This window comes from Erinaceus europaeus, chromosome 10, assembly GCF_950295315.1.
Source record: "Erinaceus europaeus chromosome 10, mEriEur2.1, whole genome shotgun sequence".
NCBI lineage: Eukaryota > Metazoa > Chordata > Mammalia > Eulipotyphla > Erinaceidae > Erinaceus > Erinaceus europaeus.
Window position 1 is genome coordinate 36,122,782 of NC_080171.1, and position 18,242 is coordinate 36,141,023.

The 18,242-nt window shown below is 37.1% G+C and overlaps 1 protein-coding gene across 14 annotated transcripts in view; it reads right to left on the bottom strand.

Annotated features, from left to right (window-relative positions):
* Window positions 1–18,242, bottom strand: part of LOC103107323 (TLE family member 4, transcriptional corepressor) — a 167,898-nt gene that overhangs the window by 89,691 nt on the left and 59,965 nt on the right. For 8 of the 14 annotated variants that reach the window (XM_007516104.3, XM_007516103.3, XM_060199527.1 and 5 more), the window contains one exon: window positions 16,847–16,921. The exons of the other annotated variants lie outside the window; for them this stretch is intronic. In XM_007516104.3, the coding sequence (XP_007516166.1) occupies window positions 16,847–16,921 (75 nt within the window). The remainder of the gene's footprint in view (window positions 1–16,846; window positions 16,922–18,242) is intronic. 14 annotated transcript variants of the gene reach the window in all.

Below are 18,242 nucleotides of genomic sequence, written 5' to 3' on the forward strand. Positions count from 1 at the left end.
AAAGCATGAAAGTCATAGAGTAGACTTAAAGTCATAAATAGACTTGTAACTATTTTATACCAAGCAGAATAAATTGACAAAACAGAGACATTTTTTATGTGTAAGTTAAACCAGAGGAATCACCAGTATGAAAGAAAGGCTACAAAATAAATAAATATATATATATATATTGTGTGGGTAATTGAAGAAATATGATCTATGTGTTGAATGTATGCAAGTGTCAATGCAATGTGCTTACATAGAAATGTCATGGTAACTCCCTCCTTCACACACATACACATGCATGTGTGTACATGTGTGTTAAACAACCCAACAACTTATTAAGTGGAGACTCTAGGTCTGAATACAGTGTTTGTTTCATCAACTTCTCTGTAGTTGTGAGGGATGGAGAAATTAAAATGTGTCTTTCTGGCCAACAGACTAGAAAATTTTGCCTTTAACAAGTATCTATGTCTCTAGCAGAAACTAAAGATTAAATGAACATATGGAAAGAAGCAAGAGCAAAAAGAACAAAGGAAGAAACAATTCAGCTTAATATTATCTATAGTTCATATTTGGTTACTTCAAACTCAAGGAGGGGAAAGAATCTGCATTTAGAGAACCTATGAAAGATAATCACTACAAGGGTAAGTTTCTCCACTAAAATCACAGGTATCCATGGTGTTCAAGATCTCTGTACTGAGAGAAAGCTATGGAACAAGCAGAGCAAGCAAATCCTTCGAGTCCTGTGTCAAGGAGTCCATTGTCTTAACCTGGCAGTTTAACACACAAAATAATAACAAGAGGGAAGGAAGGGAAAGTATCTCCTCCCAGGTTGGAATATTTCCCTTAAAGAATTCCCATGGGTGATCTTGCAAAGATTTTTTTCTCTGAATTGATAAAAAGTTTACCAATAGTAGTATTTCTAAACAAAATAATGAGAGAAACACATTTCTTGGCAGTTTGTTTAAACTATTTTACTTTAAAGAGATCTTAGTATATTACCTCATTAAAACCAACACTTCTTATTTTGCTTGACATTAAAAGTTGTCGAGCTTTAGAGGCTGAGTGGTGGTGTAGCAGGTTGAACACACATGCTACAATATGCAAGGACCTGGGTTTAAGCCCCAGGCCCCACCTTCAGGGATGCAGTAAGGAAGCTTCACAAATGGTGAAGCAATGCTATATGCAAGTCAGTTTTTCTCTCTCTCTCCCCTCCTCCCCCCTTCTCCTCCTAAATTTCTGTGTCTATTCAATAAATGATGAAATGCAGAAAAAAGAAAAGCTTTCTTTGGTTACTTCAGAGTACTTATATATGCATTTTAAAAGTCTATATTAGGTTCCCCATTCAGTAAGACTGCATTTGCAGTTATATGTACTGATAGAAACAGGTAACCTCAGATGACATCTAGACAAATTACTTTCCAACATGGGGACCAGAACTCATGTAGGTACTACACATTATGTTCTTGCTTGTATACATATGCATAAAACATGTTTAGCATTATGCAGCACTCAAATATTTTCTATTTAGTTTCTTAATTAGAAATGCCAGCTATGGCTCACTAAGTTAATTTTACTGTACACTCACTGAGTCTCCTAAAGGATAATTTAAACACTGGACCAGCCTATGCTATTTAAAAGAAACACAATTTGGAACTTGCATTCCTACCTCAGGGAAAAGGAGGTAGAGATCACCAGTGGCTGACAATTGTATCATTCATACCTATTTAATGAAAACATCATAAGAGCTGGAGAGGACATAGTTGGGGAAGCTTCTGATATTCAGGGAAAAGTGGCAGACTCCTGAGTATATGGAAATTCTACCCCACCCTTTTGTCCCCTTACTTTAGCCTATACATCTCTTTCATCGAGCTGTTCCTGAGTTAACTAGTAATCTAGCTGGGCAGTCAGAAAAGTTATAATGTATTTTTTTTTTCTATGCAAAAATGCATCATGACTTTTCTGACAACCCAGTATCTAGCAAGTAAGATTTTTCTATTATGTGAACTGCTCTACTAAATTATCGAACTCAAGGAAAGGGTCCTTGGAGTTGTAATCATTCGACTTGTACTAAACCTTTAGAGAATGGGATCTGATACAGGTAGTAGATAGAACTGAGTTGAGTAATAAATAGGGAAAGGTATGGGAAGATAGCATAGTAGTTACTTGAAGAGACTCTCATGTCAAAGTCTCAGGTTTAATCCTCTATACTACCATCCACTAAAGCTGAGCTGTGTTCTGGTAAAAATTAATTAATCAATCCACCTAGCTGATATCTGAGAATTGAGTGATAGTATAGGAACCACCTGTATCCACACTGGAAATCATGAATTGTAGAGTATAATGTGTGAGGCTCTGAGGTAAAAGTATCAGCATTAAGCATAGAGGACAACAACCAGGCAGTGGTACATCCAGTAAAGAGCACATGATACAATGCACAAGGACTGTGTGTGTGTGTGTGTGTGTGTGTGTGTGTGTGTGTGTGTGTGTGTGTGTGTGTGTTTCTGTGTGTCCGTCCATAAGCAGCAGTGCATGAGTGCTGCAGTGTCTCTATTCCTCTCTCCCCCTTCCCTCTCACTTTCTCAGTCTCTAACCAGAGTAAATTAAAAAAGTATTAAAAAAGAAATGGAAGACAAGTCCCACCATCCAGTCCAATGCTGTCCTTACTTAGCCATCAGGATCTTAAGAGTGTGTTTTTGTTTGTCTGTTTTTTGTTTGCCTCCAGGGGCTCAGTGCCAGCACTACAAATCCACTGCTCATGGTGGCTATGTTTTCCCCTTTTGTTGCCCTTGTTGCTTATCGTTGTTGTTATTATTGCTGTCATTGCTGTTGAATAGGACAGAGAGAAATCCGAGCGAAGGGGAAAGACAGAGAGAGGGAGAGAAAGATAGACACCTGCAGACCTGCTTCACCGCTTGTGAAGCGACCCTTCTGCAGGTGGGGAGCCAGGGATTCAAACCAGGATCCTCACACTAGTCTTTGCATTTTGCCGCTTCACTACCGCCCCGCCCCCTTTCTTAAGATTTATTCGGAGTCTGGAGGCTGTGCAACGGGTTAAGCTCACGTGGCGCAAAGCGCAAGGACCTGCGTAAGGATCCCGGTTTGAACATCCGGCTCCCCGCCTGCAGGGGAGTCGCTTCACAAGCTGTCTGCAGATGTCTATCTTTCTCTCCCCCTCTGTCTTCCCCTGCTCTCTCCAATTCTCTCTGTCCTGCCCAACAACGACGACAACATCAATAACAAGAAGAAAACAACAAGGGCAACAAAAGAGAATAAATTAAAAAAGAATATTTTATCATAAGAGGAAGCAATCATTCATGCATAAGAAATCAGTAGGCTGAAGACAGCCCCTTAGTGACCTATGAAATGAGACCTGAAGGATGAAATTAAGAGCATCTTTTGAAAGGGGGGGGGGGGGGAGATCCAGGAAAGAAATGCAGTTGTGCAAAGATTCAGAATCGAAAAGGTGCCTACAGTGGATAAGCAAGTATAGGGAGAATTCAGTTGGGGGGGGGGGGGGGCTGTAAGTAGAATTTGACAGTTACATTTTTTAAAGTTTTTTTAATTTAACTTTTCATTTTAGCTGGTAGAAGTCTAATCATAACCATGTCTTAGCTTATATGTGTCACAAATATCTTAGTTTCCGGTTTGTCTTTTCATTTCCTTCAAGATACTTTTTATTAAGCAGATGTTTTCAATTCTGAGTAATACTATCAATCTTTTCTTTTCTATGATTTGAGCTTTCTGTGACCTGTAAAGATAATTTTTCTGCCTCAAGATAGGAAAGATTTGTTTTTCCTTTTCTGTAAGTTTTTAAAAACTGTTTTGGGCTTTGTGGTTTGATTTCTATATATGAGATTGGCTGATCTCCCAATGGAAAGAAATGGAAGTGATGCATAATCATACCAATCAAAGAAAACTAGTTATACAGTATAGCTCACTGAGGAAGGTGTCTGCTTTGCTCTGTGCATGCAAACCTGGTCCAAGTCTAGCTCCCACCACATTTGGGGAAGCGTTAGTGTTCTGGGGCATTTTTCTCTCTTTATAAAAATTGAAATATCTATGTGAAAAAGTCAGTCTGAAGCAATGAGACACATAAATGACATAAAAGAAAATCAGCTATATGATGGTTAGTGGAAGCAGTATTTTTCCCATGAACATATAAACAAAAGTAAAATGCCATGTTATAGTTTAAATTTTCATTTACTATGTAATATGTATCAAAGAGCATTTTCTCACATTCTCAAGTAATGCTTTGACTGCCTCCTTTGTAAAGGCTGCATAGTATACAGCACTGTATTAATGGTTCACTTCAATAATCCTCAAAGGATAAAATTTCAAGTTATACAAAACTTTGTTATTTAGGTCTAGTATCAACACGAGTTAATAATATAGTTAAAATGGTTCCTCTGCAAGATACAGATCGCAAGGGAGTCGGGCTGTAGCGCAGCGGGTTAAGCGCAGGTGGTGCAAAGCACAAGGACCGGCATAAGGATCCCGGTTCGAACCCGGCTCCCCACCTGCAGGGGAGTCGCTTCACAGGCGGTGAAGCAGGTCTGCAGGTGTCTTTCTCTCCTCCTCTCTGTCTTCCCCTCCTCTCTCCATTTCTCTCTGTCCTATCCAACAACAACAACAACAATAACTACAACAATAAAACAACAAGGGCAACAAAAGGGAATAAATAAATAAAATAAAAATAAAAAAACTTTAAAAAAAAGATACAGATCGCAAAACAGGAGGCTTTTGTTTCTGATTTTAACAAGTTCAGAATGGGCTGGGTCTTTTGACAGCATCAAGATGAGGGTGTCAACATCTCTGATTTTTTCACTGGGCTTTCCTCTCTCCTATCCCATTTCCCCTATCACAAGATGGCCACCCACAGCTCCAAGCATTAATTCTAACAGAACTATGCAGAAAGGAGGATGCTCATTCTTTAAAAGCCTTTATGTTAACAGAGAAAAAGCCATCTCATTAAATTTCTCTGGCAACTACAGGGTTACATGCCCACAGCTCAACTCTAGAAATAGATTACTGTCCATAGGAAGGGACAGGCTCTGCTGGCAAGACACAACCAACAAGCCTGCCTTGACATCTATCTTTTTGCTCATAGGTCATCCTGAGGCTATTAACTGGAAGAAACCCAAAAGCAGCCTGTAAGCTTTCAATCCAAGTAGACATGAACTTAAAACTGTTTTTCTCTCCTCACCAGTTTCTTCTCCTAGGTACTAATTTGTGAAGAGCTGTGTCACAAGTTGCTCTGGGTCTACCCAGAATCACCCTAGGGAAATCAAGTAAAGGGGGGTGGGGTCGGGGGGAGGTTCTACAGGACCACAGTGGCACTGGCCCTGTTGGTCACAGAAGACAACCTGAGCCAAGATTAACTCCTCCTGTTTTATAAATCTACCAAGGAAAAAATAACTTTATGAGAAACATAGGAGCTGACAAGTCACAGAACTGCCCCCCCCCCAAAAAAAAAAAGAAAGGCTCAAGAATTTGCCATTTCTAATTTTTAAAAAAGATTTGTGCAGGGGGTTACATAGACATCTCCAATTCTAGCTTATTGGTTAAACAACTTTAAAGTATTAGTACGTCAAATAAAAAAAAATTATTCACGAGTAAGATGGACAAAATTTTCTTAAGACACAGAAATGAAAACATAAGAACACAGTTTATCATAAAGCAGTGAAGCAATTTCTACAACAGGCTTCCCCCAAATGTACCGGCAACTGCTGTGAGTTTTCACTTATTTGTGTTCCTATCTTTGACTGTCCACAGGCTTTAAATGGGCCCTTCATTACCTTCCTTTATCCTCTTCCTCAACCACTGTTGTCTAAAATTAGCTAACATGTACATTCAAGCTCACAGGGTAACTGTTACCCAAGTAAAATTCTCTCTGTGTTTGGATCATAATGTTGTATAAATATTATTTTCATACATCTACAATCTACATCCTCACCTCATGGACACTATCCATAAAGACGGGATAGAAAGGGATCAGTTCTTCGTCAGCCCAGAACTTATAGGAACTTTTATATGAACGAAACAAAGTATTCTGAAGGTGTATTTCCTTGTCTGCACTTACTTTTGATATAAATATAGGAAGGCAGCTGCTGGCTCCAATTAATTCCTCTTAATATAAATAATATCCAGAGTCATCATTATCATAGTTAAAGCTTAAATATTTAATGTGGCTAATTAATTTCCCAGAATACCTATGACAGTATCTCATAACATTTATCTTTTTTAACCTGTCAATTGCTCCAATTTTCCCATCCCATGAGCAAACAAATTCAGTGTAAACTCTTCATTTCCAGATTTTTAAAATAATTATCCAGTAATGTCTCCTGCTACAGACCACTGCTTCATGTCTGCATGCATTCTAACAAGTACTTTACTGCTTCATCCACGAATTGCAGAGTTCTTGTCCCATAAGGTAGCCAGGCTCAAACACAAGATATTCAGAGCCATAAGACTGTTTATCTACCAAAATTTCTTCTCCTAAAAGTACATGTGCCCCCTTCTCATACATTTCTACATAAATTTCAAGGATTTAAACATTCCAAGGTTTAACATATCTGCTAAATTTAGTAATGAACTTGTTAACAACTTTCGATTTTTACCTAAGAGATTTAAGTTACAACCAGACATGAAGGAACCTGAGTCAAGAGTATCCAAATGTCCTATAGAACTAAAAATTCACACAAAATAGGTTACTAACCAAATGCAATTAGTACTGCATCAGGCACACACAATTTCCATTTCCCTCACTGAGATCTAAATATTAAATAATGGACAATCCTATAGTGGATTTTCAGATTTAAGAAAAAACAACAACTATTGAACCTAATATAAAAGAAAGAAGAACAGAGGGTAAAAGGAATAGGGAGAGGTATAAGGTAACTGCTAAATGTGTGTTCTGTGCAGTCATCTAAATTCAGCTCTGCTACTTCCCCCATACTACCTTCAGAAAACTACTCTACTCTTCAGAGTCTTGGTTTCAGTATCTACGTTTGACACAAACATCTATCATTTTAAGTTACTTGTGGGGGGGGGGGGGGGTCGTCAAGCCCAGGAATATGTCAAACTTATAGAAATAACTATGACACAAAGGTTCCTGAGTTTGATCATAAAATTTCAGTCATCAAAACAAGCAGGCTTATAAAACCACAATATTAGAAAACTAGATAACAAAACGGGAAGTTTTAATGTTATATTCCACCGGTGAGAAAAAATTTTAAATAACTTTTATTTTTGCAGATTTAACTTTTTTTTATTTTTTATTTAAGAAAGGATTAATTAACAAAACCATAGGGTAGGAGGGGTACAATTCCACACAATTCCCACCACCCAATCTCCATTTCCCACCCCATCCCGATAGCTTTCCCATTCTCTATCCCTCTGGGAGCATGGACCCAGGGTCATTGTGGGTTGCAGAAGGTAGAAGGTCTGGCTTCTGTAATTGCTTCCCCAGATTTATCTATTAATGAGAAAGAGAACTAGAAGATCGTTCTCGGTATATGTGGTGCCAGAGATGAATTTCATGCATGCAAGTCCACTGCTCTACCCTATGTATACCTCCTGTGCCTGGAGAAACATTTAAGTGAAATTCAAAAGATTATACTGGAGTGAAACCCAGGATTATGTGTTTTCTACCCCTCCATACTTCCTCTCAATCTTGGCTCAAATTTGGGTACAGAATAGGCCTAAATGTCATTCAAAATAAATACAGTATTTCCTTATTTAATAACTACTTATTTAATGACTATTTACTGAATGATATTGATTAAATATGAAGAAATCATTACACATTTATTGATAATACATACTGCGTTCTTATATACAAATATTTACTAAAATTAATAAGCTACATATATTGTGCTACACTCCATGACAAAGTGAACAAGAGCCCACCTGCAAGTGAATGGAAAACAAGAAGAAGAAGTAAATGATAAATACCCCCAAGGAAGTCAGAGTAGAGTCAGGGAATGAACAGGATAAAAGAGCTAGGGAATTCCTTCGAGTTAATGTCTGAGTTGAGGAATATGAAGAAGGTAATGCCAATTTGGCAGAGACAAATGTTATGAAGAACAGAAGAGCAGGTATGCAAATCTTCAGCAGTCCAGAAGTGGTTCAGGTGATTTGGGATAAATCAAAGGGGATGACAGGGCTCAAGAAGGTGAAAAAAAGTTAAAAGATGTGGGCAAAGCATCACACTCAATCATACAGATGATAGCAAAACATTCAGACTTCCTTTTAAACAAAATGGGAAGCTATCATAGACAAATTTTAAACAAGGGAGCAATAAGATCCAGTTTATACTTTAGAAATGATCATTCTGGTTGCTCAAAATAGTAAATATAAAAAGAAAATGCACCAAAAGAAGTTCTACTGGAAATAGACTACAAAAGACTTCTGGAAGGAGTATTTAGGAGTTAGACAGAAGATGCAGAAGGTAAAAACTGAAGGAGAAAGATATCTTTTTTTTCTCAATTTATTATTATTATTTTAAATTTTTTATTAGTGATTTAATAAATAACCAAACTAACATAAGAGGGGTACAGAGAAGTATCTTGATGGTGACAGTTAACAAGATTATAGTTAGATGTCAAAAATCAAATAACTTTACACAACAGAAGCAAGTATTTTACTTTATGTAGACGGTATCATGACAAATCCTGCTTTAAAAAATAAGGAATAATGGGAGTTGGGTGATGGCGCAGCGGGTTAAGCGCACATGGCGCAAAGCGCAAGGACTGGTGTAAGGATCCCAGTTTGAGCCCCTGGCTCCCCACCTGCAGGGGAGTCCCTTCACAGGCCGTGAAGCAGGTTGGCAGGTGTCTGTCTTTCTCTCCCTGTCTGTCTGCCCCTCCTCACTCCATTTCTCTCTGTCCTATCCAACAATGACATCAAGGACAACAAAAGGAAAAATAAATAAAAACTTTAAAAAATAAGAAATATCAACAATGAACATGTCTTCTAGATTCCCAATTATAAATATAAGCAAATATTTTAAAAATTATAAGAGCATGCACACTCTCTTTCTAGCACATTTCCTGTTTCTCTTTACTATTATCCTCAGGAAATAAAGTTGTATTAGAATTATGATGTGTTGTTTATGTATGGTAATACATCAAAGCAGAGAGTTTACAAGTACCAAAACCATAATGACTTAAATGTAATTTCAGAATGGATTTCAGAAAATATTCAAAACTATCATTAACAATGAAAATAAAGTATGTACCTTTAGTAGAATTTGGTGAGGTAATAACTGAATGAATAAATGTAATCATTCTTACTGTCTCCTCAAAGTTTCCTTTTCCCAACAGTCCTTAGGAGAATACTTAAGATCACAGATCATTTTTAGGTCGGAGGGTAGCCAAGCACATTACTTAGCAAAATGTGAGGACACATAATTATAATCCTTAAAACAGAATCTAAGACTTAACTGTTTAGCTGCCCGTTTTGAGTAAGCATGGCTCTATCTCCCATGTCGGTTTTAAAAAACACAATGAAACATGAGTTGGTTATATTGCTTGTACAACACTTGTAAAAAATCTGCTGGGAGGTATTTAGAATTGTAAGTGCACACTGGGAAGCGAGGGAAGAATACCAACAATGTACAAGTCTATAAGGTACTTAAGTGAAACCTGCTTCTCTTTGGCAACAGTTTGACTTGGGCTCCCTACACAGGCTCAAATTTTTTTTTTTTTTAAATTTATTTTTATTTTTTATTTATTTATTCCCTTTTGTTGCCCTTGTTGTTTTATTGTTGTAGTTATTATTGATGTCGTTGTTGTTGGATAGGACAGAGAGAAATGGAGATAGGAGGGGAAGACAGAGAGGGGGAGAGAAAGACAGACACCTGCAGACCTGCTTCACCGCCTGTGAAGGGACCTGCCTGCAGGTGGGGAGCCGGGGGCTCGAACCGGGATCCTGACGCCAGTCCTTGAGCTTAGCGCCACCTGCGCTTAACCCGCTGAGCTACAGCCCGACTCCCACAGGCTCAACTTCTATGCTCTCGCAGGAGTAAAATGCAGACGTCACAGATCTGGGAAGCTCCTTTTTTTTTTTTTAAGTGGCAGCACACTGGTTATATACTGTAAGTTTTATCACATGCACCCTCCCAGCAATCTACTCCAACTTTTATAATAAAGCACTGTGTTCTGAACTATACCTTGAGCTAAAAAGATCCTTTTACTAGGTGAGAAAAGGACTCTTCCTTCAACATAAAGAAAAACTGTAGCATTTCAGATTCAGAACAACAAAAAGACTTGTTTTTAGAACTTTTAGAGAAAACTGGTAACAAAAATTAGGGGGGAGGGGTGCAGCCAGTTGAGCACATATATATTATGATGTACAGGGGACCTAGGTTTGAGTCCCTGCTCCCCACATGCAGGAGAGACATTTATGAGTGGTAAAGTAGGCGTCTTTATCTCCCCATCTCCTCTCAATTTTTCTATCATATCAAAGGAAGGCAAAATGGCTTCTGGGAGTAATGGATTCATGGTGATGGCACCAAGCCCTGGTGATAACCCTAGTGGCAATTAAAAAAATTAAATAACCCTGTCATCGTATACTTTTGTGAATCAGTATTAAATCACTAATATAAATTAAATTAATGGAGTGCACACCAACAGCAAAAATAAGAAATTTTCTTAACTACTGTTTTTCAGAGTGTTCTGAAAGGTGACTGTGCTAAAAAATATACAAGCCTTTGTTATGAGAGAAGGGAAATTGCTGTCTCTTACAACTTCAAGTTGTAGCACAGGGGCTGGGTGGTGGTGCACCTAGTTGAGCAAATGTATTATAATACTCAAGGACCCAGGTTCGAGCCCCTGGTCCCCACCTGCAAGGGGAAAGCTTTACAAGTGGTGAAGCAGGGCTGCAGGTGTCTCTCTGTCTCTCTCCCTCTCTATCACCCCCCTCCCTCCTTCTTGATTTCTGGCTGTCTCTATTCAATAAATAATGATAGTAATAAATAAAAAATATATATATAAACTGTTTAGAAAAAAAAGATTAGCACAAAGATTAGAGTATGACTATAATAATGTAGCCCCCTGATCCACAGCAAATAGATCAGCTAGAAAGAAATGAAAAACGGAACTGAGAAGATGGCTCAAAATGTAAATGGCACAGGCTTTGTAAACCTGGGGGCCCAGATGGCCCAGGAGCAATCCTTAGCACCACCATAAGCCAGACACCTGGTCTTTGTCTCTCATAAAAATAAGTACTATTTTGAAATAAGATATAATATAGTAACACAGGAAGGAGCACATCTACCCATATATGGGACAGAGGCAGGTATATACTATGACTTCAATGATAACTACTTTAGCTTATGTGCATCTGAGTTTTACCATAATTTGTGAGATCTGATGAGCAAAACCTTGTAATGGCAGAAAAATTAGCCTGTTCCTCACCCTCCTCCTTCTAGGAAATGTGCATGTCATGCAGCCAGTGGCCAGAATATCTTCACAGTCTTCAAGCTGCAGGTATAATGTTCAAAAAAACAGTAATAAAGTTGGAATAACAACTGCTGTGAGAAAATAATACATGGTAATTAGCTGGGAGGAGAGCCGAAGGAAAGTCCAACTGTTTGTTGAAAATTGTTTAAAAATTAGGTATAAAAGTGAACTGTTGCAGATAAATTTTTATGGACTAGGGAAACAGGATAGCTGGGAGAGCGCAGGACTTGCATGACTGAGACTCTCAGTTCAACCCCTGATGATGTATACATACACTGGCACTCAGCTTTTCTCTCTCATCTGAAATGCTCTCTCATCTGAAGTAAATTTTATTTTTTTAAAAGAAAACATTCTATGCACAGAGTGCATGGCAGAAAACAGACCTGGATTCTATCCTAGCATGTGAAATAACTGCCTGTCTACACCAGAATGACACCTTCAAATGCCTCAATCCATGAAATCAAATCCTGAGTATCTATCTTCCTTCTTCCAGGAAAAGGAAGAGACAGGGACTGGATGTAGGTAAAGTGGCTCAGGGAAGGAAGACTATTCTTGAGATAAGCACCACTATGGGCAACTGACGTTCCATCTTGCTAACACCACTGTGTGGAGAAGTGGAGAAAGCAATTCAAGGAAAGGAGCCATCTACTGTCCCTCATCTCTGCTCTCTGACCTTGCTTAAGTGAAGAGTAAACTCCCCACATGAAGACCCAAGGAAATTGAAGAGCTTCAGTGTCTGACTGAGTGGAGCAATTGTCAAGGCCTGGGAAACATGTAATGATGGCTAGAGAAAATGAGTATGATGTTGGCTCAGGAAAAAACAACTCTGTAGGTATGACAGACATATCTGTGCCCTCAAAGAGATAAGATACAATTGCTGCAAAATTAGTGATTCCTTTGGAAGGCCCTTTATTAGCATATAGAAAAGGTATGTTACAAAAGTGAAGCTGTATTTTTATCTCGTTTTTCGTTACTGGTGGTTGTTATGTAAATGAGGGGAAAACAGTTCTAGGGATGCATAAGACCTCACATGTCCGTGTCTCTTGCAGACACAACTGATAGTCTTTCAGATTTTACCCAGTGGCTAATTAGTTATTAAAAAGACAGCAAGGAAAATTTCCATAAAGGCACCTCTAAATGTCCCTGAAAGTTTACAAGGTAATTTTGAAATCTATAATGAAAAAGGGGAGGACATACATTTTAATACCATCATTCTGCAAGACCCTCAGACAGAAAGCCAACCTGAAGTGAGTGAGTTAGTGAGTGAGAGACTGTGTGTATATAAATACAGAATTTTAATAAATTCAAAGGGCTATTCCTATGACAAGGACAATAAAGCAAAATGCTAAAACGGAGAAAAAAAACTCAGAAGTATTGTCTTTCTCTTTTTAAACCAACTCAAATACATAGGATAGTAAAGGCAAAGTCATTTAAATCATTTCCTTAGTAATACAAGTAATATTTAAATAGATTTAATAGTGCTGCTCCAAACCAATGAATTATGGGTTTAAAACCTATTAAAATGTAATGTTTTTTTCCTGAGCTGAGGAGAGAGATTTAAATCCACTGAATTTTAATATTTCAGCTTGAGCTGCAGGAGGTAGAGAAAGTCCAAATGAACTATTCCATCAGCACCATTCAAGCATGAACATTTTAATCAGTTTTACTTCCTTGGAGTTCTCTAACACAGTTTACGCTGTCATTCTGAAAGCACTTAACACAGAGAGTGTGAAAAACCACCAAGGCTTGTTATTGCCTTCACAATTGATGGCAAATAATTTTTGCAGACTTCCTATCATTAAAATGTCACTGCTAAAAATTGAAGTTCAGCATTTCTTGTACTAAACTGCATTTCTCCCTGTAACACACAGCATACCTGTTCTTAAGGATTTCTAAGGGGTATGCTTTTTTTTTTTTTTTTTTTTTTTGGTGGAGAAAGTGTATTTCTATCTTTTTTTTTCCCTTAGAGTTAGAATTAAAAAGAGGACAAGGAGAGAACCCCATTTTCTAGCTTTACAAATGAAATATTTTCTTTCCCAAAGTTCTTACTAACAAAACTTTTTATTAGTGGCAGTTTCTTTAGAGAAATTCCTATGGTAAGATTCCAAGTCAGTTTCCTTTATTAAGCATAACCACACTCAACACAGCATGTGCTGATTATATAGTGTAATGGATTTAAAAAGCATTTTAAGATAGTCAGATGACTCAATAATACAGGAAATGAAAACATCATTTCTAATTAGATCATATTACTGATTTAAAACTACAATTTGTGTGTTGCTCCAACAGAGTGATCTTGCAGAGATTCTAATTTAAAAACACAGTGGCTGGCAGGACAATGACAAGATCAAACTACACACATAACACATTCCCTCAGCCCATTTGGGGAAACTCCAGGAAAGCTTAAAGGAAAGGTGAAACACAACTGATTCAAAACAAACACAAAATATTAACTGCATAAAAGCAACACAAGAATTTTCCTGGGGTTTTTTCCTTATAAATAAAAGATAAATGATATTTAACTTATTTCAATCTATCAACAGTTTTAAACTGAACATGACCTGTGAAAGAAATCATTATAACTGTGTTTCATTCCATTAAACACAACTAGCTTATTGTCAAGAGAACAAGCCGCCTCTCCAGGTTTCAGGCTCACTTCAGCATTTTGCATTTAAACTGCATGGATCACTGGTTTGGCTCATTTACCAATGAAGGTAGAATAATATTGCAGAGTTAAAAAGGTGCTTCATCAGATTTCATTAAATCTGGGAACATTTGTGCCTGTCTGGATGGTGCACACACATATAAAACACATACATATGTAGAGATAAATAAATGAAGGTCTGCAGGAGCTTTAGATGGGGTTTTGCCTCTCTGAAACATAATTTCCATGCTACCGCCTGCCCACCCCCCCACAAACACCCTTGCAGAAAATCACTGTCAGCTACATTTTAAAAACCAAGTAACAAAAATGTGAAATTTACCCTTCAGTTCCTTTTGGTAGCAGGCCAAAATACCCACACCTCACAACAAAGCCATGCCCAAAGGGACATGGAACAAGCTAGAATATCTAAAATTCTACAATGTTACAACTCTGGAAACTACTACTCATCCATTACTAGGACTGAAACATAAAAGACCAAAACAACAGAGAAGAACAAGAGAAATACACTTAAGCAAGTTTGCAATGCGATTCTTCCCTTTCAAATGTTTGTAGTAGTAGAGAGAGAGAGAGAGAGAGAGAGAGAGAGAGAAATTGTGTATGTCTCCACACATTTGTTTTTCCTACTTCTGCAATTTAATGAAAGATTATGTGACTGACTCCATTTTCTGCTCAGGTACAAATAATTTGGAATTCCCACTAGATCCACCACCAACAACACATGCTGCTTTGATAGCATGCAGTTCTGAGTGAGTTTTTCAAATAAATTTTGAGGTCACAAAATTAAATTAGCTTTAATAATTAAATCCATATATACACAACATATTTGTCAGTTACTCTGCTACAGCCTAATAAATCATTCTTTCCCTGGGAAAAGGCAATATGAATTCCATTCAAAACAAAGTATATAAAATGAAACAGATAGAAAACAGTATTAAAAATATCTATTGTGATGAAGGGAAGGGCAGTTGCTCTGGTTTACTATCTTATCCCATATTTTTAAGCAACATCTAACACAGAACAATATGACTTTGACTCAAATTAATCTCTCCACTGTACAGACAGTAACTCATAAGACATGAAAAAAGAAACAAAAAAATTAATAATAGTAAGGCACTCTGTTTTCCTAGAAAAAGCTGCCAAGCAGACATAAGGTAGGATGGCAGGCTAGCTGGTCTTAGCAGTTCAGACAAACAAACACTAGCCAGAAATGACCCAGCACCACCATCAGTCCTCACTCTATGCATTCTCTTCTTCAAAAGCAGAGTGTAGTGTGGGTGAGGAATGTATGTTCTATCCTGATGACTGTGGGAGATGTGGTAACCAAAATATGTCTCAACAGTAACACAGCACACAAACTAATACAACTGGTATATCCATGTATACCAAACAATAAAGCTTCCTCAGACGTTTTTAAAAGTCTAATACCCCCCACTGTTTTCTGTCCTCTCAGAAAATGAAAATAATAATTGTGAAATAAATGCACTCATCTCTCCCCTACCCACACAGTATACAGAATATGACATATGAGTCTGCATGGTTTGTTCTAATATGGTCTCTTTTTCCCAATGGATATGTGTGAGGAAATAAAGGATACTCTTTTCCATTTATTATGTCTCCTAATTTACTAGGGTGTTTTCTCATGGTCAGAGGACCACAAAATAGAGTCCATTAAAAAGCAAGCTATAATCAGACCATTGCTCTATCACCATCTGCAGTCATCCCAGAGTTCCAATTCCCTTGTTAAAAGACAGAGGCATAAGTGAAGCAATACCTTCACTTCAGATTGATTATCAGACAACTCTTACCCACATCTTCACTCAGCAATTTGAATTTTAATGAAAGGAAATAAAATAATTAGCATTTCAAAGTGTGTTTGATACACTGAAGGGAGAAAAAGAGAAAAGACTATTGTGTATAATGTAAACACAAAAGAAAGTATTTGGGTGGAGGCAGAAAGAAGAAAGTATATTTGTAATGTCTTCATTAGAATAAAAATGTACCAGGTGCACAGAGATGTGAAGATTGTGCTGTTTTCAGCTAAAATGTCTGGCCTTTATAATTTCCAAGTTTCAACATCTTATTTTATTACTTGTTGCATTAACCTAGGAGAAACATCTAAGTGGAGCTCAAGTGATTATTCAAACCCATGAATTCCAGCAAAATTTTTACGCACATTCAATACAACTATTACCAGGAAAAATTTTCTAAGCCATAATTTTTTCAGAAAAGTGTAGTTTCTACTACATCTATTATCTCTACTATAAATGGACACTAGCCCTGGAGAATCACTCATCACAGAGGAGGAAGAGTAGTGGGGAGATGCATGTATATTTTATTGCACCAAAAATAGTATCAAGCCATTTCATATAATCATTTGAGAAAAGATGAAAGAAATCAGGTTATTTTAACATCAGGGCAATCTGTATCTTTTTACTGGCATTGGCTAGTAACAGGAGTTGATTGCAAAAGAATGGAACTATCCAATCTTTCTTTCTCTCTCTCTCTGGGGGTTGGTGGTGGCGGTGGTGGTAGTGATTTCAGGAACATGTCAACTTGAACTCATGAGAATAAGATCCAAAGTTTCTGAGGTAGCCATCAAATTTCAAAGTGCTTGATTTCACTTTATGGTTCTCTACTGCCTTTTGCCCCTTGGATGGAACAAAATTTCAAAAGAGAAAGTAAGAAAGCTGATGACACACACTAAGATCAGAGCTAAAATGGAAAGGCCACGTACCCCAATGATGGCGTTCAGTTCTGCCATGGTCACCTGCTTGGCCCGTTCCACAGCCTGCACCACTTGTTGCTGGTGCTATAAATGAAGATCAAAAACAGAATACATTTATTTGTTTTCTAGTCAGTCAAGGAGAGTTTTTTCTAGCATGTACTCTAACTTAATTACATGCAAAACAGGATTTTGGGGTCTCCATATCCATATTTCAAATACAAGCCCTGGGTGATGGTTGACTAAGTATCTAAGGTCCTCTTATACCTATCCTGCTGAAAAATTAGCTGGATATTCAAGTGCAATCTCTAGGATACTCCCTCCCTTACAACAGGTAGAAAAGGCTTAAATTTTAATTTCAATTTTGACCCAACATCTCCCACAAATAATACAGTACATTTCTATGTGAAAAGTGTTCATATACTAGTTCCTAAGGACATATGGACTGCATAACTAAGAGATGAAAAAGTACTTGGTATTTGTACTTCCACTGTATTTAAAACACCTGAAGTCTGCTCTGGTAAAGTTTGAGGACTTCAGGTATTTTAAATGCAATCAAAAAACTCATATCTATAGGTCTACTATCTTTCCTTTGACAAACTAGAGTGGGTAATGTAGTGAAATACATGGTATTACATTCTAAACCTCTCAAATATATAGGTGCTAATAAAGTACAGTAACCTAACTCACTATGTTTATCTCCCAGCTGTTGGTAGTAGTAGAGGAGATGCTATATGAAATCAAAGTGCTTTAAACTAGTTCTTTACACAGATATTTTACCCTGGGTTTCCTACTATAGATGTATTTTTTGTGTACCAAAAAATACATTTTGGAACAAAAATGTAAAAAATAAATAAATAAATAAATAAATAAATAAATAAATAAATAAATAAATAAATGTGTGTTAAGTGTTTAGTGGACTCTAAATTAAACTATTCACCTTTGATATTTTTGTTGATTTATAAAATTTCCATAAAAGAAATTTTCCATTTCTGAGGACTGAAACAACCCCAAAGGGTTGTTTTTTAATATATATTTCTATTCTCTTAATCTAATATTTATTAGCAAAGTGGAACAATGCGTTCCACTTAGTCTTAAGCAAAATAAAAATTCTAAAGATTTATGAATATTAGAAGGAACGAAAGCAGTCAATAATCAGTCTTCACATGATAATAATCATAATAATAATATTATTATTATAATCAAGTATGTTCATTGGGCACTTACTATGTACCAAGTACAGATCTATTGTTTACAGGTAGAATATCACTGTCTTTAGTGAACAAAATGACTATACTTAAAAGATGGAGAAAAAGACAACACTGGGATTTATCTAATACTTAAAGGTAAGTTTACAGATAAAAACTTTTAGGGCACTGTCTACCTTTTGCTTTCCCACATTCGACAA